Raw genomic sequence first — 27,018 nt, 5'->3', positions numbered from 1 at the left:
TATGTGGGCTGTAAATTTTTCTTAACTTTGGAGGTCTGAAAATGTCTTCATATTACCCTTTTACTTGATTTAACAGTTTGGATATAGAATTTTGTGTTACAATTGTTTTCCTTCATCTTCTTTTTTAAAGAAATTGCTTCATTGTATTTTGGCTTCCTGTATGGCTGTTGAGAATTTCAAGGACATTTTGATTTTGGTTTTGTATGTGACCCCTTTTCCCCTCTCTGGAACCTTGTATCATACTCTTTCTCTCTAGAGTTCTGAAATTTCATGGTGTTGTGGTTTGCAGTTTTCACATATTGTATGGGCCCCTGTCAGTTCTAGGAATCCCTGTCCTTCAATTCTGGGAACATTTCTTGAATGATTGTCTCCCTTCCAGAGATAACATATTCTGTGTTATCTCTTTTGGAAACTCCTATGTAGTCATTCAAATGTTGACTGAAATTTCACTATTTAACAGGCACCATTCTAGGCATCTGGGATATTTCAGTGAACAAATCAATTTTTTTAAAAAGTCCCTGTCCTAGTAGACCTTACAGTCTAGTGGGAGGAGACCAGACAATAAACAACTAACATAATTAATAAGTCAATTGTAGCGTACGTTAGAGGTTTGTGTGAATGCGCCCATTGTGTTTCTCTAGCCTCGTTTAGCTGCATTGGTGCAGGCTTTTACCAGGAGAGTGTAACCCGGCAGAGGAGGTGAGAGTGTGTGCATGAGTGATGATGGCCCTAGAGACTAAACCAGGTAAGAAGGTTTAGAGAGGACATCTGGGAAGACATCAAGGCACAGTGGAAAGAAGATGGGAGCAATGGGTTACAGGGACCAGTGGGATTGAAGGATTTTTGGAGTTAGGGTCCAGAGAGAATAAGCTGGAAAGACCAGGAATAGTGGTTAGAAGAGAAGATACGTGGATCAGAATTATGAAGAAATTGTAGTGATCTAATGATGAGATATAGTACATGCCTGTGGATTCAGTGGCTGAGGGCAGGGACAGATAGATAGTGAGATCCTTGGAGAGGAGGTGTTTCAGGAACCGAGCCATCAGTTGTAGGAGAAATCCTCTACTCAGAGGTTTTTTGAAATTGCCAAGAATTAAGACAGAAATAGTCTTCAGGGAGTGCGAGTCAGGAGCTAAAATGGTGAAGGAAGAGTGGGATGATGGGGGTGGTTAGTATACATAATTTGAAGAGATGAGATTAGGAACGGGGAATTTTAGGGAGGATAGAGGAAGAATAGTTTGGTAACAGCGAGGAAAGCAAGAGGACACCTATTCCATTTTCAGGCTCAGTGGTAGGAGGCTCGTGGGAGAAAGAAACAGCTAGTACTTTGGAAGGTTGCAGAGGAAGCAGGGTTCTGTGAGAGCACTAAGGTAAAGAGAGTGCTCAGAGAAGAGCCCGAGGACGAGGGGCTTTTGCTGATGATGGAATGGTAATCCAGATGGCACAGTGGAGGAGTTTCAGGAATGGTTAGGAGGAAAGACAGTTGTATAGAGCCTTTTGGGAAGGAGCACAGGAGAAGGAGGATGGCTCTTTTTGAAAAGGACATAAACAGGAATGATGGAGATGAGATTAGTCCTGGTTCACTCAAGGCAGATAGTAATGGCGACCCCATATGTGTTCAAAGCGCAGAGGTGTCTGGGAAGCGTGGGTTCAGTCCTAGTGCTGAGTCTTCCCCTTGACCCCTGTTGATGGAGTTGAGAACATAGTTGGAGGAGCCCCCGAGAACTCTGAGCGTGCAGACTCACCCTTGAACGTTGATGAAGGATGAAGGACCCTCAGGGGGCGTGCTCTTGGCCCCAGAGGTAGCTCCCTGGGTGTGGGTGGTGTGCGGTGGGGTAGACTTGGTGTGCACTGTGCTTGTTGCTCTGATGGTACGAGTTGTAGGCATTGGGGAGGGAGGGGGACATTAGGCCGCTGCCACTGGTGCTCTCACTTAAACTGTTTATCTCTCGTTCTTCCATCTTTTTTGCTCTACTTTTGAAAGGTTTTCTCAACTTTATCTCATTTTCTATTTCTGCAGTCATTTCAAAGATGCAGATATTTTCACATATCTTGGAGGATATTGATAGGCTGATGGTTTGGTTTCTAGTGTTTTCTTCTGTCTGCGTTTTGTTTCATTCCAGATGTTCTTTTATGTACGTTTATTTGGTCTTCAGTGTAAGAGTGAGGTACTAAAAAGCTGATAGGCAGCTCTGAGCATATGGGTGGGGATTGTCCAAGTTTCTGTAAAAATTGATGTGGCTGGGTGTTTTGATGGGAACCTCAATGTGGGAATGTTGGTCTTTTATTTTAGGCGAGTCAGGGCGTTCTAAAGATATCCTTCCATCTTCTGCCTGAGGGTACAAGCCTCTGTCTGCACTCTGGGACCTGCGGGTAAACTAGAGACCTCAGCGTTCAGTACATTTCTGTTCACCTAATTCCTTGTTTTCCACATGTGGCATTCCTGTCTCCACTGGGCCTTTTTATTTCCCAACCCAGAATCCCTGTTAATTTTATTTAGATTCTTTATTTTGCTGCAGAATAAGCTGCACATACTTAAAGTGCACAGATGTACATACCTCTGTTAGTTTTCCAGGGCTGCCATAACAAAGTTCCACAAACAGACAAACAGGGGGCTTAGAACAACAGAAATGTACCATCTAGCAGGTCTGGAGGCTGGAGGCCCAAGAGCAAGGCACCGGCGGTGTTGGTGTCTCCTGAGGCCTGTAAGGGAATTGTGTTCCATGCCTCTGGTGCTTTGCTGGCCTTCTTTAGCATTCCTTGGCTCGTAGAGAGCATTCCCTGTGTCTTCACATCATCCTCCCTCTGTACGTGTCTCTCTTCACCCGGCATTTTTTTTATAAGGACACCAGTCATATGGGTGAGGGGTCCACCCCATTCCAGTATGACCTCATTTCAACTTAACTAACTGCATCTGCAATGACTCTTTTTCCAAATATGATCACACTCTGAGGTACTAGGCTTAGAACTTTGACATATGAATTTGAGGGGAGGGGCACAGTTCAACTCATAACACCTGTGAAATGATCACCACAGTCACGATGGTGAAAATATTCGTAACTCCCCAAAGTCTGTGTCCCTTTGTAAACCTTCCTGCTCCTCTCTCTCTCGCTCCCTCTCTAAGCAACCAGTGGTCTGCTTTCTGTCACTATAGATAAGTTTGCATTTTCTGGAGTTTTCTATAATTGGAATACATCTTTCACACAGCATACCTATTTTGAGATTCAGCCATGCTGTTGCGTGTGTCAGTAGTGCTTTCGCTTTTCATACTGTGCAGTAATTCCATTGTATAGATGTGCCACCATTTGTTTATCTTCCTGTTGATGGATATTTGGATAGTTTTTAGTTTTGGCTATTGTGAATAAGTCACTGTGAACATCTTTTATCTGGGGTTACATAAGGTAGACTACGTAGCCAAACTCAAAAATGTATTTCCAGTTATTTCTGTATGCAGAAAATTTTCCAAATAAGAATATTTAACCAAACTCTTAAAAAAAAAAAACCCAGAACATCTAACTGCCCATAGTATTTCCATTTTTAATAAAAGTAACATAAAATACTGAAAAGTGAGGTTCTAAAAAACCTACACAAATCATAGAATAGAGCTATTTTTATCTGGACGCCTGGTCCTGGTGCTCACTCCCTTAGCGATTTGCTCCCAGCTTGTCTGTAGCACCTTTAACAGGGTGTCCCCCCTAGTGTGCAGTTCAGACAACAGCGTCTGTGTGAGCGATCTGTGTGGCTGATGAGGCTCTGCCTGGTTCTAGGCTGAGGCCGTTGGGCCCAGCTTCCTTTGAGAGGCTGCATCTTGCTGATGAGCCGTTGTTTCTACTCCAGATTAGAAAACTGAAGCTGCAGTTAGAGGAAGAACGGCAGAAGTTCTCGAGGAATGACGGCACAGCGGGTGACCTGGCAGGGCTGCAGAACGGCTCAGACTTGCAGTTCATCGAAATGCAGAGTAGGTACTGGGAGGGGACAGGCTAGTCCCCGTCTGTGTGTAGGCTGTGTCCCAGGAGCCAGCTTGTAAGCAGGCTGTTAGCGTCTTGTAATTCATATTTCTCAAGAAAAGCTGTGTTACAAAGATTGGTTAGTCCTGTTCATCCAGAAGAGCAGTGCTGGTCAAGAATGGAACCCAATAGAAGCTTCTGCTAACCTGTGTACTTCAGGGGATAATGAGAGCACTCTTTTCGCTTCTAGGCAAAGTGATTTCTGGACCATTTTGCAAATAGTGACATCCTGACACTGTTCTCTTCCATACCCGTGTCAACTTGAAGCTCCCATGCAGCATCTTTCCTAATTACAATGTTTTTGGGGAATTTATCTTGGAACAACTGGAGGAATATAGTTGGAACTAACTCATACTAATGTTGAGTAGTTTCAGAATTTTCTCAGAAGTTTTCTTGTTAACTCAAATTAATTTTTATTTGATGGAATTTAAAACAGGGCCATGAAATAAGTCTATTCAGTTTACCTAAACTATTCCAGTTTGTCTCCCTGTCTAATTTTGACCCCTCATTATTTTATAATGCTTACTATATTCACAATAATTTCCATGGTAAGGAGAGTTCAGAAGCCATTCATATTTAGTCAGATACTGTATAATCATGGATGAGTAGACTTTTATTTTTCCAATTTGAATAGTGGCTTTTCTGATAACTTATTTTAAAATATTGGTTATTCTATGTCCCTTGTCATCAAAATATCCTGAGTTAGGCTAAACAGAAAAGACTTCTGGGATTAATGCTTATGAATGCCTTTTGAGGTTAGTGTCATTTCTTTTTATTGGATATCAGGACCCTTGTGATACTTCCTGGTGAATATTTTGTTCTGGAAATACCATTTTGGCATGGAGGGTAGATGAAGGCGGGCATGGCAAGAGGCGGGCTGACGAGTTAGGAGGCCATCGATGAGCTGATGAGCTGAACCAGTACAGTGGCTGTTGAGTCCTAGAGAGGGAGCAGGGGATAGACTTGAAAGAGATTGGCCTAACGCAGCAAAATCAGAAGGAATCATTGAGGAGGAATGGGTATGCATTTGTGTCTGACCGCTTCCTAGTGCAGGCGTTACAGAGCTGGCATTCGCGGAAAGTAGGGAGAAGCGCCCGCTGGAGCTGTACACGCAGGTGCACTGGATGGCTGGCCTGGCTGGTAAAGACGAAAGCGGGCAGCTCCCGTGCACACCGCCTTGGCTGGTAGGCATGGTGTTTTGGATGGAGCTTCAAAACATGCATGAAATGGCTGAGACGAAGGACTTCACAGGTTTGAAAACAGAAAAGAATGAGTGGTTTGGAGAGTGAGAAAGAAGCAGCACACTTCACTAAGTTGCTGGGATGAAGAATTAAAAAATAAGATCCTGAAGCTTCTGTTTAGAGCCTAGGAGTAGGGATTTCTCTCTCCTACTCCCAGAGGTGACATTTGGGGAGACGGTTTTATAACCCTATCACTTTCAGAGTGACAGTAACTGTCCAGTTAGAACAGTCTCTTGCATTGAAGATTATATAGGTAGTTATAAGTTTAATTATGTGGAACAGCAGAGAAGTTCTTAAGTTGGGTGGGTTATATTTGGTTTATCTCCTGTAAGCCTTATCATTCCCACCCTGTAATCATTTCAGAGAATGATTTTTGTTAGATTTGGCTTGCTGAGGGGAATTTTTTTCTCCCCCATCATTTCTAAACTTCTCATATTAAATGATTTACTTCTTAGGTCAAATGTGTAGCTACTGATTTATGGCTCTTCCCATACCGCATTATGACATGTTATTGAAAAGCATTTATTTCAGCAAATATTTATTAACGTACACTATGCAACGCACTTGGCTGGGTACAGAGGTAGATTCAAGAGAGCAAAGACAGGGCCCCTCTCCTTACATACACTTATAGCGTTAGGAAAGCACGATAAATGTTATAAAAGAGAGCAAATAAAATGCAACGAGGGAAGGAGAAGTTATAGTTATCTAAGGAGACTCATGAAGGAGGTGAACAGTAAGCATAGCTTTGGACAGTGGTTAAGACTTAAATGAGCAGGGAGAAAGGGGCATGTGAGCTATGAAAGAGCGGGACTGGGAGCGGGAAGGTACGGCGCTGGCGTCAGGGAAACCGGAAGGCGCGGTCCCATGGGCGCGCAGGCTTTCGGGGCCACGGCAGCAGATCAGGCTGGCAGGGGCCACTCTACCTACACACACCATGGGCTGAAGAGTGAATTTTCTTCTAACTCCTGATCCAAGTGCTGCTGCAACACAGGTACTAGAACTTCTCATTGTATCCACAGTTCCAGAGCACGGGCTGCTGAGATGCTGTGGTGCCCTGTGTGCGTGTGTCGTGTCTTTAGACTGCACCATCCTCTCCTGTGCTCCAGAGGGCGTCATTGCCTGATGGATCACACCTTCACCTCTGAGAGAGGTGATTCGTTATTCTGTTCCGTTCTAGGAGATGCCAACAGACAAATTAGTGAATACAAGTTTAAGCTTTCAAAAGCAGAACAGGACGTAACCACCATGGAGCAAAGTGTAAGTACTCCTGTATGGTACCAAGTGATTTAAATTCCCTTAAAACACATCTGCTTCCCTCATGCAAGTGGCTAACCCCAGGAGTGCCTGGGCTTCTTTGCGCTGCCTTTACAGTTGGATTAAAGCGGAAAAGCCAGTGAGAATACCTGGCAGGTCACTCAGCCTTCTGTTTTCTGCAAAAATGTAGAAAACTATAGCTACAATTCTATTTTTTGTGGGTATTTCATGAGAATTCAAGATCGTAGTTCACAACAGAATGCCTTATTGTCCATTTCGTCTAAAAAGTTTTCCATTCAGCGAGTCTGTTCTTGCGATGTTACTTTGGCACTTAAACAATATGGTCATCATAAAAGTTAACATGGGAAATTGGCCCTCTAACGACTACAGCTGTAATCCTTTGGGGACATTTCTGGATTTATAAATAGCAGTAGGATTCTGAGAGGACCTATGACTCACCCTAGGGGGACTTGTTAGTGTTAGATTACTAGGAATTTTAATGACATTGTACTTCCATCTTGGCTGCAAAAAAAGTGGTGGCTCCCAGCGCCCAATAGCAGAGGCCTGTGTTCGCATATTTACAGATTAGCCGGCTTGAGGGACAGGTGCTGAGATACAAAACTGCTGCTGAGAACGCCGAGAAAGTGGAAGACGAACTGAAAGCAGAAAAGAGGAAGCTACAACGGGAGGTACTTGTTTTTCTATGCTTCCTGGAATACATTCCTAAAAAGAAAAAAATCCTTTGGAAAGAAATTGTTTGCCTCATAAGGAATTGAATCCTCAGTCCCATCTTAAGGAAACAGCAGTGGAGTCACTTACTCTTCTCTGCTGTTTTTAACCTGTGCATTGATTTCCATTTGCTTTTCTGTTTGGGTCAGCTAGAGAGTAAGAAAAAGGACAGTGTTTAGTTTTGTTTGAGCTCAGGTCCATTTCTCCCCCTTTTGTACGTCCTGTCTGCGACGATGCGCAGTATCACTCGTTGACACCTCCAGCTGACTGAAAGAAAAGGAGGCTGTGGGATTCTGTACAGGCCATCACCAGGAGCACTGCTTCCATTTCCCAGCAAGCTGACAGTAAAGTAGCACTGGGTTTTGTTTCTGACCATGTGAAATGACCGAGTTCTCCCTGTCTCCAGTTACGAACAGCACTGGACAAGATTGAGGAGATGGAGATGACCAACAGCCACCTAGCCAAGCGCCTGGAGAAGATGAAGGCCAATAGGACAGCACTTCTGGCCCAGCAATAGGGAGGCTCCGCCCCTCCTACCTGGGTGCTTCTCCCGGGGACTGACTTTTTGTCCATTAATGCAAACCCCTTTCAGTACTGTTTTGAGTTTTGTCATTAATATCGCCACCTTTGTGTTTTATAATTTATGAGAGAATGAAACAGGTTTGAATCTTCATGGATGAACACTTTGGGTTTTGTTGGTAGTTTGATTCTAGACTAAGAACTAGTCTGTGCTGTTTTTCTTATTTCTGTAATTTTAGAATCAAGTTGACTCCCCGTGTTCCCCCCGCTGCCTCAGTGACTGGGGGCTCGGAGGTCGTGGCCCAGGTCCTGGACAGCGATTCTGTGAGCGCTCGCTGAGATGCTTGCTGGAGCCCTCGGAAAACACAAGTGCCTTCTCCACAGTGCAGCTCATGCAGTGATCCCCAGGGGGTCAAAAGACACTTACCCTGGATACCAGATAGCGTTTATATTTTAGTGAAGAAACAATTCACAGGCGGGGAATAATACGTTTCACTCAAATTTATATGTTTGGGGGAAAAAGCCTTTTTTTGTAAGATATTTAAATTTATATAAGAAAATGTTAGAAAAAGATACGGGGAGTGTATATAAAACTTGCTTTATGCATGTGGCAGGGGAATCCCAAGGCCTGATGCTCTTAAAGTAAGAGTAGGGTCCTTAGTCTCCAACATGAACTGTGCTGTATCTTGTAAAGTATTTCATCTGCTGCTTCTTTGTGGAATGAAACCTCAGACAAGCCCAATGGGGGGGAGGGGGAGGTGCAGGGCAGGCAGGTGGGACGTCTGCCTCAAGAGTCTATTAAACACACCTGTTTGCTGACAATTGGCTACTGATACGTTCATTTTGTTAGAGGAGCCTTTACAACAACAAATGGCAACTATGCCCTCTTAGCTTGCCCCTCTTCGTTTCTCTGCTTCCTAAAGAAAAATAATCTGGAATATAGAATTTTTGCTTTCAAGAACTTGCATTACCTTTAAAGGTACCCAGTTCAAGAGTTTTTTACATCGAGTGTAACCATTTTACATCGAGTGTGATTGCTCTCAGAATCAAAGTGGTTTTATGGAAATGATTATTGTTTCTTCATTGTGTTTACACAGAAAAAGTATTGGGGAAAGTCTAATGAATTAAGGCTACATAAGAATAAAATTAGACCTGAAACTAGATAATAAAGTTAACTCAATGTGAATAAAACCTCCATCTAATAATTATTCCCTTCTTCAGAGTAATTAGCCCTTTGCTTTTAAAATATGGAAACCAATCTCATGAACTAAGATGATTTCCTGTAATTTATCTTTCTAGTGGTAACAACAGTTATGTGTGTGAGGGGTGGGATAGCATGTTCTGAAATGCAGATTTAACCTAGAACCCCACAGCTCGAACCAACACATGGTGTGGGCTAGTTCTCAAGGCCTTGGAAACCCCTCTTCCGCTTCACCCACGTTCACTCAGCCTGTGCCCTCCCAGGCCGTGGACTCTCACTTCTGAGATGCCCTGGTCTATTTTTTAGAAGTTCTCTATCTCTGTGTGTGTCTCTCTCTCTCAACATTCAGTATTATTTTATGTTAATTTCAAGTGTACAGCATAGTGGTTAGACATTTATATAGTTTAAGAAGTGACCCCCTGACTTGTCTAGTACCCACCTGGCACTATACATAGTTATTACCATATTATTGACTAGATTTCCTATGCTGTACTTTACATCCCCATGACTATTTTGTAACTAGCAATTTGTACTTTTTAATCCCTTCACCTTTTTCACCGTTCCCCAACCCCCTCCCATCTGTCACCCCAACAAATCTAGCACCCATCTGATACCATAATTACAATATTATTGACTATATTCCTTCTGCTATACCCTGCATCCCCATAACTACTTTGTAACAACCAATTTGTATTTCTTAATCCATTCCCCTTCTTTGACCCACACCCCCAAGCCTTACCCCCCCCCCACATCTGGCAACCATCAAAATGTTTTTTTGTATCTATGAGTTTTTTTCTATTTTGTTTGTTTATTTTGTTCTTTATATTCCACATATAGTGAAATCACATTGCATCTGTCTTTGTCTGACACACTCCACTCAGCACAGCACCCTCAGTTCCATCCATGCCACAGGAGATGGCAGGAAACCATTCCCTTCCATGGTCGAGCAATATTCCATTGTATGTACCTCCTCTTCTTTATCCATTCAACCATTGACAGACACCCAGGCTGCCTCCACATCTCAACCATTGTAAATAATGCTGCAGTCAACATAATGGATGAACACATCCCCTCGAAGTAGCATTTTGGGTTTCTTCGGATAAATACCCTGAAGTGGGATTACTGAGTCTTTCATTGTCTCTTATTACCTTTTTTTTGTTTGTTTTTTATAAGGAGGGTGCAGCTCACAGTGGCCCATGTGGGGATTGAACCGGCAACATTGGTGTTATTAGCACCACACTAACCGAGGTAACCGGCCACCCCCTTATTGCCTTTGTTTTAAAGTCTGTTTTGTCTGGTGTAAGGATTGCTAACCCAGTTTTTCTTTTTAATCTTCATTTTCATAAAATATCTTTTTCCATCCCTTTACTTTCTGCGTGTATCTTTCAATCTGAAGTGAGTCTCTTATAGGCAGCATAGGTAAGGGTTTTGTTTTCTTACCCATTCAGCCCTTCTGTGTGTTTTGAATGGAATATTGAATCCATTTACATTGAAAGTAATTGTTGATAGATATACAATTATTACCATTTTTTCATAATTTTGATTTTTTTCCACTTGAAGTCCCTATAACATTCCTTGTAATACTGGTTTGATGGTGATTAACTCCTTTATATTTTTCTTGTCTAGGAAGCTCTATATTTGTCCTTCAATTCTAAATGATAGCTTTGACCTGTGAAGTTTCTGTTGAGAAATCAGCTGACAATCTTATGGGAGCTCCTTTATAAGTTACTAGTTGCCTTTCTCTTGCTGCTTTTAGGATTCTCTTTTGGTCTTTAACTAATTTCCCGTTTTAATTATAATGTGTCTTGGTGTGGGCCTGTTTGGGTTCATCCTGTTTGAGACTCTCTGCACTTCCTGGACTTGTATGTCTATTTCCTTCCCTAGGTTAAGAAAGTTTTTTGTCATTAGTTCTTCAAATAGTTCACAATCCCTTGCTTTCTCTCTCCACTTTCTGGTATCCCTATGATGTGAATGTTATTATGCTTGATGCTGTCCCAAAGGTCTCTTAAACTATCCTCATTTGTTTGGATTTTTTTTTTCTTTTTGCTGTTCTGATTGGGTGTTTTCTGCTACCTTGTCTTTCAAATTGCTGATTTGATGCTCTGCTTCATGTAGTCTGCTGGTGATTCCTTCTAGTGCATTCTTCATTTCAGTTATTGTATTCTTCACTTCTGACTAGTTCTTTTTTATGGTTTCTATGTCTTTTTTTATGCTTGTTATCTCTTTGTTGAAGTTCTAAGTTCCTTGAGCATCCTTATAACCATGTTTTTGAACTCCTCCATTTCATTTAGTTCTTTTTCTGGATTTTTCTCCCGTTCTTTCATTTGGGACACATTTCTGTGTTTCCTCATTTTGGCTGCCTGTGTTTGTTTCCACGTATTAGGTAGATCTGCTATGTCTCCCAGTCTTGGTCAGGTGTTCCAGGAGTGTCCCTTGTATGGACTGTCTGTGCCCTCCTGTTATAGTTGAGCCTTGATTGCTATTGGCACATTGGTGGATGGCATTGACATTCAGGCTGATTGGCTGTGGGGTTTGGCCACATCCACAGCTTAGGAGCTGCTGTGCTGCGGGGGCTTACCCCACAAAGCAGGATTCGCCTCAGCGGGCACTGGTGCCTGTTTAGACTGCCCTGTGGGTGTGCCACTTGTGGGGCTAATTGGGTGGTGCTCTGCTGTGGTCTGAAGCCAACCTCCAAGTATGTTGGTTCTAGGGCTTCTTGGGAGGGGCTCCAATGCAGGCACAGGTCACCCACTGCCTGTGACTGGCCAGGGACTACGTTGTAAGAGCTACAAAATGATCTGCAGTTGTTTGCTGCCTGTGTCACTAGAGTCACTAGATCAGGGGTGTCCAAACTTTTTTCAACGTTTTTCACCAAGGGCCATATGCAGTAAAATACACAAACAGCCGGGCCACTCACTCGAGGTATTGCCTCACCTGGTTTAAGTAAACTAAATATGTTTTTGGAATTTGCTGTGGGCCAATTAAAAATGGATTGCGGGCCTCAGTTTGGACACCCCTGCACTAGAGTGTGAAGAGTTATGGTCACCATGTTAATGCGGACTGGTTTGGTGCCAGTGCTGAGCCTGGAGTGACTCAGCAGAAGTCTCAGAGCACACGGAGCTCAGTCGCTGCTGCCTGGGGCCCGTGGTCTCTGCTCCTGTTCCTAGAAGGAGTGCAATGGAGGTCGGGCTGGCTGCTTGCAGAGAAAGTGCCTCCACGTGTGAGCGAGTTGAGCGGGGGCGGGCTCCCAGCTGAGTCACCAGGGCAGAGCTCACCAGGCCAATCAGGTTCAGATTTGGCTGGAAACATAGGGGGTGGGCTTAACACAGGGAAGATGGCACCCACCTGCTGGCTGCACCGGAGAACCCCTCACCGCAAAATTGCCGACTGTCCTCCAGTCCACCCAAAGCCACACACCTCAGTCTGTCCCTGCATGAGGCCCCTCACCCCAGTCACTGTCTCCGCTGGAGCTCAAGGTGAGTGCCTGCGAGTCTGTGCGCGGGTCATTTAATGAGGACGTCTGGGTTTCCTGCAGCCTTCCATCCCACTGAACGGGCAGAATCCCCATTGTTTTTCACAGCCAGATATTTTGGGGGCTCCTCTTCCTGGCAATAGTACTCCGGGCTGGGGAGCCTGGTGAGGGGGGCTCATCCAGGGGTAACCTCCACAGCTGGTATCTCTCTCCTGATTCTCAACCACCAAATGGAGGTTTAGGGCCCATTCCGCTTCTCTGCCCTTCCTACCAGTCTCCACGTGGCTTCTTTATATTTTCAGTTATAGGACTTCTGTTCTACTACCGTGTTTCTCCGAAAATAAGACCTAGCCAGACTATCAGCTCTAATGTATCTTTTGGAGCAAAAATTAATATAAGACTTGGTCTTACATTATGTTCGATAAGACCTCGTCTTATAGTAAAATAAAATTGGGTCTTATATTAATTTTTGCTCCAAAAAATGCATTAGAGCTGATGGTCCGGCTAAGTCTTATTTTCGGGGAAAAACGGTAGACTTCAGATGGTTCTTCAGGATGACTGTTCTGTAATTTGGTTGTAATTTTAATATGTTCACTGAAGAATGCAGGTGGTGTTTATCTACTCCAACATCTTGGATCTCTACTTTTAGGAAGTTCTAACTGTTAGAACCTGATCTTGCCCCTTTGGTGGCATAAGAAATATGTGTATCTGTTGTCCCAGCCTTTTCCATATGGAATGGCTTCACTTCTTCATCAGATAGTTTTCTGTTCCTTCCAACAGAATTTTCTTCATTGAGTCTTATAATCTGCATTTGACCTCCAAACTATAGGCATTCTTCCTCCGGTGCTGACTGTACATTTCTTTTAATGCTGATTAATGCTAAAGTAGCTGATTTTATGGCACTTATAGTTTAATTTTGTATTTTTTTAATCATCATTAGAACAAGAATACCCAGAACTTTCTTTATCTTAAGGTGGTAATAGTCACAGCCATTAACAAAAGTGGGCTACCTTAAAAACTCACACTAGTTATAGACTGGATAAGGACTATTGTCTTCTCGAGTCTTTTTTTAAATAAAAAACAAATTAGTTACTCTTGGGTTACTGAACGTACTCATAGATTATCAATTCAGCTTTCTCCATAGGCTGTGTCATCAGAGCCTCTTATATGTTCAGAACCTCTTTTAAAAGACACCTGAACTATGTCTCTCACCTGATATTAGACATTTACCAGAACACAAAGATTTAAATTAGAGCATGATCTATGAAATCTTAGATGACTTAGATGCCCAGGGGGCTTTCAAAGTACCTTGGGATTCTTCACAATTAGGTATATACTAGGTGAAAATCGATCTAGAAAAAGTTTCAAGTGTAATGAAATTAATAAGAATTCATGTTAGGACACATCTGACAATTTATTTATAGTCAACCATGCATACGGAGTGCTACTAGTTAGAAGGAAAAGTCTTCAACCTTAAGACCTACCAACATCAGGATACAAAGGAAGAACACCCGAGTCCACAAATGACCATATTTAACACCTCTCAAACACTTTGTATAGATCTGGCAGGTTAGCAAGCTGCAGGATATTTCCATCTTCTGTGAAATGTTTAGGAGGCAGAAGGTGTGAGCGGAAGGCTTTGTAGATAATGTGTTCCACAGTCCACTTCCAGGGGCTTGGAGTGGGGCCAGGCACCTCACTCTGGAAAAGACATGTTTGATGTCATAAGCCTCCCCGTTTGCATCCTGACGTACACTGGCTCCCTGGCTGACATGCACTGGGCCGGGAAAGTCTCAGTAGCTTATAATGAGCTGTGTTACCTAATGTTTGTGAAGCATCCTCTCTGGGCCAGCCTCACAGAGATCCTACAGGCCTGAACACAAGAAGAGATGGAGGGAAAGAAGCCACAGCTCTCATGATACTTTCTTCCCTGGAACTTGTGTTTCCATTCAAGGAGAATGTGTTTACTGTGGCAGGATCTATGTGTTTACTGTGTCTGATCTTCACTATGATGTTTGGACAGCAATAATAGCAAGTAAATTTCTAATTCATTGCAAAATTTGGGGATCTTAATGTAGCTGTTTTCCAAAAAGCGCCACAGGTAGGAAATGAAAATAAAAATAATGAGGATTGTTGTGATCCACCCTTCCTCTCCTACAGTTGAACCTTCGCTGTCTCATGTACAAAAAGATGTTCTTTCTCATTCATCCTTTCCTTGAAGTAAATTGTTCCAATCAAATGAGATACTCAGCACAGTTCGAGTGTGCTACCTTACATCCTCCCCTGGAATGAGATATTCCCTAGGGGCTTTGGCCAGTAGAACCTGGGACTGAATCTGCTCCAACACCTACAGGCTCTGGGGACCCCTGAGTATACCAACTGTCCCTTAGTTTCGTCACCTATGAAACTGGAGCTTATCACTTCACCTCAGAAGATGACTGTAAGTCATCACCAAGGTTACTTACACATGGCAAGTTGCTACCCTTTGATTCTTAGACTATTTCGATCCCCAACGCCTCCACCCAACGAAACCATCCAAAATAGTTGTTGATTGAAAAGCACTGGCATCTAATCGGAAAAAGTGACATGGAAACCTGAGGAACCTAGGCCCTTTCTGTGTCAAGCTGACCTTCCTTAAGAAGAGCTGGGGATCTCTCAGTACAGCCTTGTTTTCCTGGCAAAGCAGTGGTCAAACGTAGACTAAGGCAAAAGCCAAAAGAGCCTGGGGAGGCTGGCCCAGAATCTGAAGACTGTGGCTACGCTTACGGACTAACACCGGGAGATATGGACCCCTTGGCCCTGGACAGTCTGAACTCAACCTCCCACCTCTCACTGTGATGGCTGTGTTTTTACAATTGACAGTGAGATCACTCTGGATGTCCCTCCAGCAGAAGAAAATAAAAATCATAAATAAAAGCTGACCATTGTGCTTAATCCTTATATACAATGAAATCCTAGGAATTTAGAGATGAGCATGTTTCATCTCCTAATGGTTGTGTGAGGGCCCATCCCAGTCTTGGGGTGCCAACGTACATCACCACAGTATCTGCAGTACCTGCTGGCCGGAAAGGGTCGACTCCTCAGATATATACTGCTTCCGGATGGAGTAAAACATAGCACATTCTTTACTGAGGCTTTCAAAACATTCCTTTTCTTCATCCCAGTTCACCTGGTCCAAAGAGAATTCAATACCTCAACACAAGCATGTGCTTTAGACACACCTGATTTCTAAATGGAGATCACAGATGACTTTAAACCTAAATGTGACCTTTTAGGCATTAAAGCTGTAAATTGGAACTGCTGAGTATCACTGGGGGTTGATGGGGATACAAGGGGGCCTTTAGCTATTTTACCCTTTTCATCTTTATTACTCCAAACGAAGGTGGGGCCCAGTGCCCTCCTCCTAGCACTCACACACATACCCACATACTTAGTACGGGTTTGATCACTTGCCTCAGTGGCTAGTCGAAGAATGAAGATCGGCAGACCCTCTAATGGGGGCACGTAGTTGTCGATAAGAAGGGGCAATCCAATCAGGTTCCCTTCCTGTTTGTAGGAAGAAAGGCCAGGACAGGGGCCAAGAAATAATACTATTACAGTTTAGTTTAAACAGATTCCATTTCCCCAGAGCTTCCTCCAGATCTTGTCCTCATATGTGTCACTCTGGTGAGCAGGTGCTTGACTGGGCTGGGCAAGGGGGTCAATTAAGAGCCAAGCATCTAAAAGAGCTTTTTGTCCCGACATGTAACAGAACCACCTTTTCTTTGATCTGCTCACCAACCAATGGTCTTATTGAGAAGGAATGCCCCTAAGTGAAGGGGTAAGAGGAAGAAACAGGAGAACCAGTGACGCAACATAAACTCATTCACTGGCTTGCAGGGACTGGGGCATTCAGCTCTCCTTCGTGTCTGGGTCCTTCACCCTGGGACCAGGAATGGGCACGATGGATGATAAAACTGTAGGGTAGCCTAGAAATGCAAATGCTGAGTCTTCTGATCTTGGACCAACTACAGAATTTGACTCTGAAGGATACAACAGGCATAAAAATGGCTGTCACACACCTCGTCAATTTCCAAAGAGAAGTAGTCTGCAAGCATCTCAGTCTTCTTTTTCAGAAACTCAACGATGTATTCGGCAAGTCCTTCTTTGGGACCATCTTCCTCTGTCCAGCCACTCTCGGGACTATCTAAAGCGAGCATGGCGAGGTCAAAGAGTGGTGCTGGCTCCTGGGAAGGAGTAAGACGTTAAAGAGCAAGCATTAACAGGGCCTCCAAAGAAGCCCGAATTTTCCCTCAAAACCATTATTAGAAGAGCCACAAAACCATGCTCCCAACTGGAGGTAAGAACCCACAGATCTAACACTCATTCCCTAAGAAAACGACAAAATCCACAACAAAACCCCTTGTTCCTCACCAATGGCCATTTCAACAGAGGCTGTGCCAGACATATCGCCTGCTGAGCAGGTGGGAAGGGTGAGGCTGTGAAGAGGCACTTCCCTTTTGTGTGGCTTTAAAGATTCCACTTCCTTATTTCTAGAAAATCACTAGGCAGATCAAGACCATTCATTTCTTTCTACTGCCTTACCATAACTAAAGCAAGGGGGAGGGTGAATAAGTTAAATGATATTTTAGGTAAATCATCTTACTAAGGAAGAACACCAAAAGCGATTGTTAAAAATAAGATGGCTAAATTTTCTTCCATTTTTCCCTTTCTGATCTCGTTACTGTGGTCATACATTTTCCCTTTACATGTTATAAACCCACAGTGCACTGTTCTTATTTTTTCATAATCCTAGAGGAGTCAATCAAAAGGACTTAACAATCCTAAATGTTTATATGCTCAATAAACAGAGCTTTAAAAACATGAGGGATAAAACTAAAAGAACTGCAAAGAGAAATAGACAAATTCACAATTACAGCTGGAGGTTTTAATACCCCTTTCTTAATAACTGACAGAACAAGTAGACAGAAAACCAAGATATAGACAATTTGAGTTTCACTATCAACTTGATACACTTGCCATTTATACAACATTCTACTCAAGACCAGAATACAAACTCTTTTCAAGTGCACATGGAACATTTACCAACACAGACCATATTTTGGGCCATAAAACATGTCAATAAGTGTAAAAGGATTCAAGTATGGTTTCTGACCAAAATGGAATTAAATTAAAATCAATTAATCAATCTCTGGAAAATCCCCAAGTAAGTAGAAACTAAATAACATGCTTCTAAATAACCTGACGGTCAAAGAAGAAATCAAGAGAAATCAGAAAGTATTTTGATCTGAATGAAAATGAAAGAAACATCAAAATTTGTGGGAAACTGCTAAAGCAGTACTTAGGGAAATTTATAGCACTTAACACCTATCTTAGAAAAGAAAAAGGATCTCAAATCAGTGACCCCAGCTTCTACCTTAAGAAACAGAAGAGCAAATTAAACCTAAAATAAGCAGAAGAAAGGAAAAAATCAGAGCAGATATCAATGAAAGAAAAATTGAGAAAAATCAATGAAACCAAAAGTCAGAGTTGGTTTGAGATCAATAAAATTAATAAACCTTTAGCCAGACTGATCATGTAAAAAGAGGATATAAATTATCAATAGTAGGAATGGGGGGGCCGGCCCGGTGGCTCAGGCGGTTGGAGCTCCATGTTCCTGACTCTGAAGGCTGCCGATTTGTTTCCCACATGGGCCAGTGGGCTCTCAACCACAAGGTTGCTGGTTCAACTCCTCAACTCCCTCAGGGATGGTGGGCTCCAACCCTTGCAACTAGGATTGAACACGGTGCCTTGAGGTGAGCTGCCACTGAGCTCCCGGATGGCTCAGTTGGTTGGAGCGCGTCCTCTCAACCACAAGGTTGCCGGTTCAACTCCCTCAAGGGATGGTGGGCTGCGCCCCCTGCAACTAGCAATGGCAACTGGACCTGGAGCTAAGCTGCGCCCTCCACAACTAAAGACTGAAAGTTCAACAACTTGAAGCGCACCCTCCACAGCTAAGATCGAAAGGACAACTTGATTTGGAAAAAAGTTCTGGAAGTACACACTGTTCCCCAATAAAGTCCTGTTCCCCTTCCCCAATAAAATCTTTAAAAAAAAAGTGGTAGGAATGAGGGAGGTCACGTCATTGCAGATGCTACAGACATTAAAAGAATAATAAAAAATATTATGAACAACTTCATGCCAATAAATTCAAAAATTTAAATGGACAAATTCCTTGAAAAAAACAGTACCAAGGCTCATTTAAGAAGAAAAAGTTCATTTAAGAAGAAAAAGTTCATCTGAATAGCTCTATGAAAGAAATTGAATTTTTAGTTAAAATCCTTCCTATGAGGAAATCTCAAGACCCAGATGGCTTCATTGGTAAATTCTACCGAACAGTAAAGGAATAAACACCAATTGTACACAAACTCCTTCAGAAGATGGAAGAGGAGGGGATACTTTCCAACTCCTTCTATGAGACCCAATTACCCTGACACCAAAAACACAAAGATATTACAAGAAAATTACAAACCAATACCATTCAGGAACACAGATGTAAGAATTGTAAATAAATTTTAGCAAATCAATTCCAATAATAAATAAAAAGGATAATACACTGGTTACAAGCAGGGTTCATCCCAGGAATGCATGACTGGTTTAATATATGAAAATCAATGTAATTAATTTCTTATATTAACAAACTAGGAAAAAAATACTATACAGTTATCTTAACAGATACAGAAAAAAGTACTTGAAAAAATTCAACATCATTCCTGAATAAAAACTCTAAACAACCAAGGAACAGAAGGGAACTTCCTCAACCTTATAAGGGGCATCTACAAAACTACTTACAGCAGAACAACTGAATGCTTTCCCCCTACAACAGAAACAAGACAAGGATTTCCGTTCTCACCTCTTCTATTCAACATTGTACTAAGGTTCTAGCCAGTGCAATCAGGCAAGAGAAACAAAAGGCATCCAGCCCAGAAAGGAAGAAAGAAAACTGTCTTTATTCAGACACTATGATCTATGTAGAAAATCTTATGGAATCTTAACTTACTAGAACTAATGAGTGAGTTTAACAAGTTTGCAAAATACATGATCAATGTACAAAAACACTTGTATTTCTACATACTTGCAACAAACAATTGAAATTTTTTAAAAAAAGGTCATCTACAATAGCGTCAAATAATGTGAAACACTAAAGGATAAATCTAACAACAGATTTTCTCCCCAAATTAATCTATAGATTAAACACAATCCTAATAAAAATTCCAGAAGGCTTTTTTATGGAGTATGTCACATGTAAAAAGAAGATATGAAACTACACAGACATGTAGTGTGATTTTTAACTCGAAATTAAAATTAGGCAATGAAAAAGTTTTGGGAAAAATGGACTAAAATTCTTGGTTGGCGTTGTGTTTAAGTCATGGGCTTTAGAGAACATTTATTTCTATTAATATTTTTATCTCTACCAGTTTTCTTAAATAGATAAATTAATTTCTATAATAATAATAAACATTGTTTAAGTTGGCTACCAAATGACAGTGCTGCTTTGTATAAAATTATTATAATGAAAGATACCTCCATATGTAAATCATATAATACAGAAACTATCCTATGCATATTTAGAAAAATTTAATATACTACAAATAAGATATCAGGGTAAAGCTATTAATTTCAGAAATAACCAGTTGTTGAAGTTTCAGAAACGAGAGGCAGGAAATAAACTTACCGATAACCTCAGAACACCAAAGTTGGCAAAATCATAAATGAGTATCTGGTAGAACAGTTCTTCACTGAAAATAAAAATGAAATGACTTTAAGGAAAAGCTGAATCCATGCTTGAGAGCCAAGCTGTAGGGACAGAAGGGAGAACTAACCCCTGAAACTGGATGGGACACAGATGGTTCTGCCTTGCTGTGGAAGATTTTTAACAGGCTACCAAGATCTCCTTTTCCTCCACAGAGCTAGGATTCTAATGCACTGCAGCCAGGGCTTTGGCTGGCCTCTACGCATAGGCTCAAGCACTGAGACCAAATCGAGCTTGTTCTCACCCACGCTCTGGTGCTATGGAAGGTTTTGACACCTGCAATGAAACTGAAGTTCTTGTTTGCTCGCCTTTTTCCCACTTATAAAGAATCCTATAAACCACATTCTTTTATAACTCACCGTTAAAAATATTAGGTTGGTGCAAAAGTAATTGCAGTTTAAAAGGTTAAAAATTGCAAAAACTGCAATTAGTTTTGCACCAACCTAATACTGCGGAATGTACAGGAGAGCACAGAGACTTTCTAAACAATGAGTGGACATAAGGCAGAATCAGCCTATGTTGGCATATGGTTTAGGATGATGCACCGCTGGCTGGCAACATTTCAAAAACAGCTTTGAGGTTGTGACAACATGGAGGGACCTAGGGGGTATTATGCTGAGTAAAACAAATCAGAGAAAGATAAATACCGTTACAGATTTATTGATATGTGGAATCTAAAGAACAAAATAAACAAAACAGAGGTAGACTCATAGATACAGAGAACAAACTGATGGTTGCCAGACGGGAAAGGGGTTGGGGATTGGATGAAAAAGGTGAAGGGATTAAGAAATACAAATTGGTGGTTACAAAATAGTCATGGAGATGTAAAGCACAGCATAAGGAATATAGTCAATAATGTTGTAATAATTATTTATGGTGCCAGGTGGGTACTAGACTAATTGGAGGGATGACTTTTTAAATTATATAAATGTTTAACCACTATGCTGTACACCTGAAACTAATATAAAATAATATTGAATACCAACTGTCATTGAAAATAAGATTAAATCACATCCCCTCAAAACAAAACAAAAAAGCTGTGAAGCATACAATATACTGAACTGCTTACAAAAATACAGAATTGAAATAAATGGTACTTCATAGTTCTGAATGCAATTTGAACCATATAGGTCTTGTTTAAAGACTTCTTTTCATTTTATCAGAACAGATGAAGCATCTGCTATGCCTGCATTACAGTGGGGAAACTGAGGCTCCCAGTGAGTCATAGTCAGTAAAGTGGGAAAGGAAAGAGGTGGATCTAGATATTGCACTCAGAAACTGGTTCTTTCTCTGTGTTCACCTTCTCACTGGGAAACCGTTCACATTCACTAATAGCTGAAACCCTGAGCCTGGCCTGCATTCACATCTGACATGAAAGAACCTGGACAGAGCTATGATTCAGAGCCTTGGAAATCGTGCACTTAGATATGCTGGAAAAGAAATGAGCCAGCTCACTGTGGAAGCCCAAGGATTCTCAAAGACAGTGGGCTCTGAACAGAGCTGCACCAAAAGGGTTGCCAAGCCCAGAAGGCACGAGTTCCAAATATCCAAGGAGGTATGTGTGCTAACAGTAAACTGCTGAACCGGGCAGTTTCAAGGGCAGGGAGAGCAAACAGGTTTTTCTTTCGTGTGCCAACTGCAAGCAACATACAGCAGCTACCCCACTCGCAGGGCCAAGCAGCACTGTGGGGGCCACAGAAGCGCTTAGTGGGGAAAAGTAGATGGAAGGTGGCGGCACCCTCCCATCTGTACTACCTACTAGAGAACATATTTAATACTGGTTCTTGACTCAACAGCAGCTCATCCAACAACGTCCCTGGAAACAATCAACAGAAGTGGCATGGCTGGGATCACCCTTCCTGTGCTCATCAACCCCACTGGCTTGTCTGCTGGCTGGAGAAAGCCTTCGCCACATTCCCAAAGCTGGGAGGCAAGGAGGCATCAGGACCTCTTTCTCTTGCATCCCCACAGTACCCTGCAGTACACAGCAGATGCCAGAATGCTCTATGAGCACTCAGCGCTCAACACCTGGTTCACAGCAGCCAACAGTCACTGAGCACCAAGCACCAGACTTCTCGGTATTTCTTATCCTCACAAAAGCCTGCACGTTTATCCCAATTTACAGATGAAAACGCGGAGATGCAGTTTTGGAAAGGAACTTGTCCACGGTCACATCAATGGTCAACGGCTGAACCTGGATTTGAGACCACGTGTGTCGGACCCCGAAGCCTGGGCCCTTTCCAACTGCACCAGGCTGTTCTCCCGGTTTTGGGGCCTGTGCCTTCAGGACCATTCGTCTGGCGGCCCTGCTCTTTTCAACCACTCACTGACTTACCTAAGTTTGGTGGTGTTGAGCAGGTATAACTTGGTCTGGTGCTGTGCCAGGGCCCACTGAGGATTCACACAGCCCACAAAGGAGTGGTTATGCAGCATCTCCCGCAGAGCTGGCAAACGGAAACACAGGTAAGTGATGGCATCCCACCAACACCTCTCTGCAGCCCAAAGCACCACGCATCACAGGTAGAGACAACAAACAAGCAAAGCCAAACTTCTTGAGGAAAACAAATGAGGAATAAAGCAGAATTAATCTTTCATAATGCAGCAAGGAATTACCAAAAGAGTCAGGGATACAAAGCAGGAAGCCAGAGAAGTAAGGAGAGCTCTGAAGCCAGCTTTCTCCAGATGCCAAGGGAACTGCAGGCGTCACGAACTTTAGTTTCTGCAGGCTCTCAGGTGTGGAGAGAAAAACAACAGAAGCCTAGAAATGGTTTGAAATGGGGAGTCAGACAGACTACTTCCCCAGCACATGAAGCTGAGACCCCAAGGGCTCCCTCAGTGTGAAGGGAAAGAACTACTAACATGTCCCAGGCTCCTGCCCCTCAAAGGTCAGTGCCCACCGGCCTCCAGCCTTAGTGCTGGGAGTAAAGAAAAAATTACCTCCCTGAGAATCTGTAACCATCGGCTGGTCCGCACGTGCTTCTGCAGCCAGGATTCACACTAAGCGGGCTGCCTGGAAACCTTAGGTGCACATTTTAGTTTAAACTGATTCCAGGGCTGACTGTTCCTCCAGGTCCCTGACAGAATCAAACGCAAATTCTCTGGAGAAATTCATCTTCAATGCAGGCTTCAAATAATTCTTCACGGATACAGTACCAGGAAGTAGCAGTCAAAAATCAGAAAACACACAAAGAAACCAGGCACCAAGAATTCGAGTGTAGAAGAAAGCACAGAACCGTATCTGCAAAGGTTCAGAGATTGGAAATACCAGCAAAGAAGATAAAGTACGTTTAGTATGTTTAAGAAGTATTAAAACACATGGATGGACCTAAAGAACATTATGTTAAGTGAAATAAGTCAGACAGAGAAAGACAAATACCATATGATCTCACTTATATGCGGAATCTAAAGAAAAGAGTAAGTGAATGAACTAATCAGAAACAGTTTTGGAGACATAGAGGAAAAACGGAGGGTTGCTAGATGGGAGTGGGGTCGGGATAAGGGGGGAAGTGAGAGGATTAGAAAACAGTCAGTAACCACAAGATGGCCACGGGGTTCTGAAAATTAATTTGGGGAATGTAATCAATAATGTTGTAAAGATTTTGTAGGGTATCCTATGGACACGTGTCCCATTTGGGAGACCACCTCAGGGATGATGTGTATGCCTGACACTGCACTGTACACCTGAAGCTGAACAATAATGAATGCCAACTATACTTTTATATATATATATGTATATATATGTATGTATATACTTACAAGAAGCAGAGTATAGCATTAGCAATAGAGATAAGTGGAAATGTAATGGCTCTCTGCGATGTCAGAGGGATAGTGGATGGGGGGTGGGGGGGTTCTCACAGTGTGAGGGATATAAATGATAAATGTCTAAGTATTACTTTGTCTTGTGCACCTGAAACTAATAAAAAAAAAAGAAGTATTAAAACAGTAGCAGGAGACTATCAAAAATGATCAAGATTTCCAAAAGAACCAAGTAAAACTTCTAAAATTTAAAAATACAAGAATTGAAATTAACAATCAAGACAGACTTAACAGCTTAGACAAAGCTGGTGAGGTAATTAACTGGAAGGTGGATCTAAAGAAATTATCTAGAACGTAGCACAGAGACAAAGATGGAAAAGAGAGGTAATAAGAGACACCGAGCCTCAGCTCCAAAGGCCAACAAAATCCACACCTGACACACAGATATTGTAGGACCTTAAAGAAAAGAGATCTTAAAAGCACTCAGAGACAAGAGAGAGATTACCCACAAAGTAATAAACTATAAGACTGAAAGTTGAACTTTCAATAGCAACAGAAGCTGAAAACTGATAGAATAACACCTTCAAGAAAAAATAATTGCCAATCTGACATATTAAACCCAACCAAAAAACTTTTCAAAATAAGGATGACAAAACAAAACTCAGTTTGCCACCCAAGCCCCAGTGAAGGATGTGCTTAGGGCAGACCATGAAAGGTCAGAGGGAAAGAATGTATGAGCAAATAATATTTGCTAAATCCAAGCAAACTGATAGGAACGATGTCTTCTGGAACGGTGACATCCTCACATGAAAACTGTGACTGATGCCACACACCACAGATGAATTCCAGGGGGAACAGAGATTCAAGTGTAAGCTTTTAGGAGACAATGTAAGAGCATATATTCAATTATCTTAGAAAAGAATTTCCTAAATAAAAGAGCCAGTCTATAAAGAACACTTCATAAAATCTGCATACATTAAATCTAAAAATTTCTGTTCATAAAACAAGTGTTTATAAAAAATAATAAAAAAATACCAGATGAGCCCTAAATCGGGAGAAGATATTTCCATGTACCTCATTATTATTCAGAACATATAAGGAATTCTGAAAATCAGTTAGAAAAAAAACAAAAACCCAACACAAAAAAAATGGGCAAAAAACCTGAAAGAGTATTTAACAGAAGAGGAAATACACTGACTCAACTTTATCCGTAACCAGAGAAACACAAATAAAAACCACCATCAGATTTCATTTCACAAACACCAAACTGGTAAAAAGTTTGACCGTATGAAACATTGGAGAAAGAGTGGAGCAAATGCAACTTCTTCACATTGTTGGTGGGACAGTACATGTATCTGAACCCTTTGCAAAATGCTTTGTCATTTTATGACCCAACAGTAACTCTCCTAACTGTGTACCCTGTGGCAGAGTTTCCCAGCCAGCGGGCCAACCTCTTGATCCTGTCACGGTGGGAAAATGGACAGGCTGTGAGAGGCAGGGATGAGGCCATGAGTCCTCCAAATGTCCCTCAACAGCAGAATGAACAAGCAACGTGGTCATGAAGTGGAATCTATCACACAGAAAGATGGATGCATTTTAGGAATGTATAAAGAGGGTGCCAAAAAAAATGTATACACATTTTAAGAAAGGAAAACTATTACCGTTGTAATATTCAATATATACCGATAACAAAAGATGAATACAAGTCACGTTTGACTTCTGCAATGACAAGAGGTGCTCAAAGTGGTTACCATCAGCGTCCAGACACTTCTGATTATGGAGAACTACTGCTTGAGCAACATTGACCTAAGTGTCCACATGTATCCATTCTTTTGGCACCCTGGTAAATATATCTCAGAAAAACACAGTATAATTCCATTTATGTAAAATTTAAGACTTGTAAAACTAAACAAGTTTTTTAGGGCTACAAACATGGGTGGTTAAACTACAACAAAAAGAAAGAAAATAATAACCACAAAATTTAGGGTCTAGTTACCCTTAAGGGAGAAGGGAAGGGGATGGGAAAGGCAACGGGACCTAAAAGCTTCAAAGGTGATGGCGTTGTTTTCAGCACGTGTCCTTTGTTTCCTTCTGTAGATCCTACATGTACTTGATAAATATGATTTTCATTTACTAATATATCGTATATACATGTGTGTCTTAACGAAAGAAGTAAAAACCTTACCACCATTAAGGGGGCTGGGGGACGAGGCGCTGGAGACAACAAGGGTAAGGGTCGTGGGGGCAGCAACAAGCCTGCACATCACGTTTTTATTACACGTTTTTTAAAGCTTGGGCATCACAAGTGAATTCTCATTGTTACATAAGTTCTGCAACACTCCCTGCTCCCCCCATAAGAAGCAGCTTATTTTCTTCAGTTTTAGAGTAAGTGTTCCCCTCTGTTCCCACTGGAAACTCAATGTCTCTGCAGGATGTTCTGTGTAGGCGGAAAATGATTATTTTAAAAGCTGGAGAACATCAAATAATCTTGAATAATGAGGCACTGGAGAAAAGAGAAGCAGTGTAATCCACTAAGAAGGGTCAGAGATTTTTCCATAGATTTGTCATGGAACGTTTGTGGCATCCGCAGCTACTGAAATGCAGCCGGTGAGCGGGGGTGGGGGCGGCTGCTCCTGGGCACAGGGCTTCCAGAGCTGTAGCCAATCAACAGAGAAGACCGGCTACGAGGACGTGGACCTCTTCAGGGCCTCTTATCAGACCTACATGTCATTCCTCTCCTAAAGACCCCCCAGCACTAGAAATTTGTGGGCCTTTCCCTACCATTCTGTCAGCGGCAAAATGGGACAAAGTTCTGTGCTTCAAAGCCAAACTGCACATCTGAGTTCACAAGGAGGCCTTGGGTCCCAGAAGCCTTTTCGGAGAAGCAGTAAGGAAAGGCAAACCCCAAGGAAGGGCAACCAGTCCCCTAGGTCCAGGTGACCACCTGCAGAGAAGCCCTGGGTGCCAGTGAGATGATCAGGAAGCCCCCCCAGGCAGATCTCACGTGGGCTCTGCTGAAGTGGCCTCTGTTACACAGCGTCTCTCAT

General features: G+C 42.2%; 2 protein-coding genes across 19 annotated transcripts in view; one reads left to right on the top strand and one right to left on the bottom strand.

Moving 5' to 3' along the window:
* LRRFIP2 (LRR binding FLII interacting protein 2) overlaps positions 1–8,572 on the top strand; it is a 101,643-nt gene extending 93,071 nt beyond the window's left edge. For all 13 annotated transcript variants that reach the window (XM_081073014.1, XM_081073011.1, XM_081073012.1 and 10 more), the window contains 4 exons: positions 3,838–3,958; positions 6,426–6,505; positions 7,087–7,191; positions 7,638–8,572. In XM_081073014.1, the coding sequence (XP_080929140.1) occupies positions 3,838–3,958; positions 6,426–6,505; positions 7,087–7,191; positions 7,638–7,748 (417 nt within the window). In that variant the 3' untranslated portion in view covers positions 7,749–8,572. The remainder of the gene's footprint in view (positions 1–3,837; positions 3,959–6,425; positions 6,506–7,086; positions 7,192–7,637) is intronic.
* A 4,779-nt stretch (positions 8,573–13,351) lies between these two features.
* Positions 13,352–27,018, bottom strand: part of MLH1 (mutL homolog 1) — a 37,153-nt gene continuing 23,486 nt past the window's right edge. For all 6 annotated transcript variants that reach the window (XM_081073004.1, XM_081073008.1, XM_081073006.1 and 3 more), the window contains 6 exons: positions 22,551–22,659; positions 20,138–20,201; positions 16,485–16,649; positions 15,877–15,969; positions 15,479–15,592; positions 13,352–14,124 (listed from right to left, as the gene is read on the bottom strand). In XM_081073004.1, the coding sequence (XP_080929130.1) occupies positions 13,957–14,124; positions 15,479–15,592; positions 15,877–15,969; positions 16,485–16,649; positions 20,138–20,201; positions 22,551–22,659 (713 nt within the window). In that variant the 3' untranslated portion in view covers positions 13,352–13,956. The remainder of the gene's footprint in view (positions 14,125–15,478; positions 15,593–15,876; positions 15,970–16,484; positions 16,650–20,137; positions 20,202–22,550; positions 22,660–27,018) is intronic.

Source organism: Rhinolophus hipposideros, assembly GCF_964194185.1.
Source record: "Rhinolophus hipposideros genome assembly, chromosome: 14".
Lineage (NCBI taxonomy): Eukaryota > Metazoa > Chordata > Mammalia > Chiroptera > Rhinolophidae > Rhinolophus > Rhinolophus hipposideros.
The sequence above is the reverse complement of the archived record's forward strand: the minus strand, read 5'-3'. Positions and strand labels throughout refer to the sequence as shown.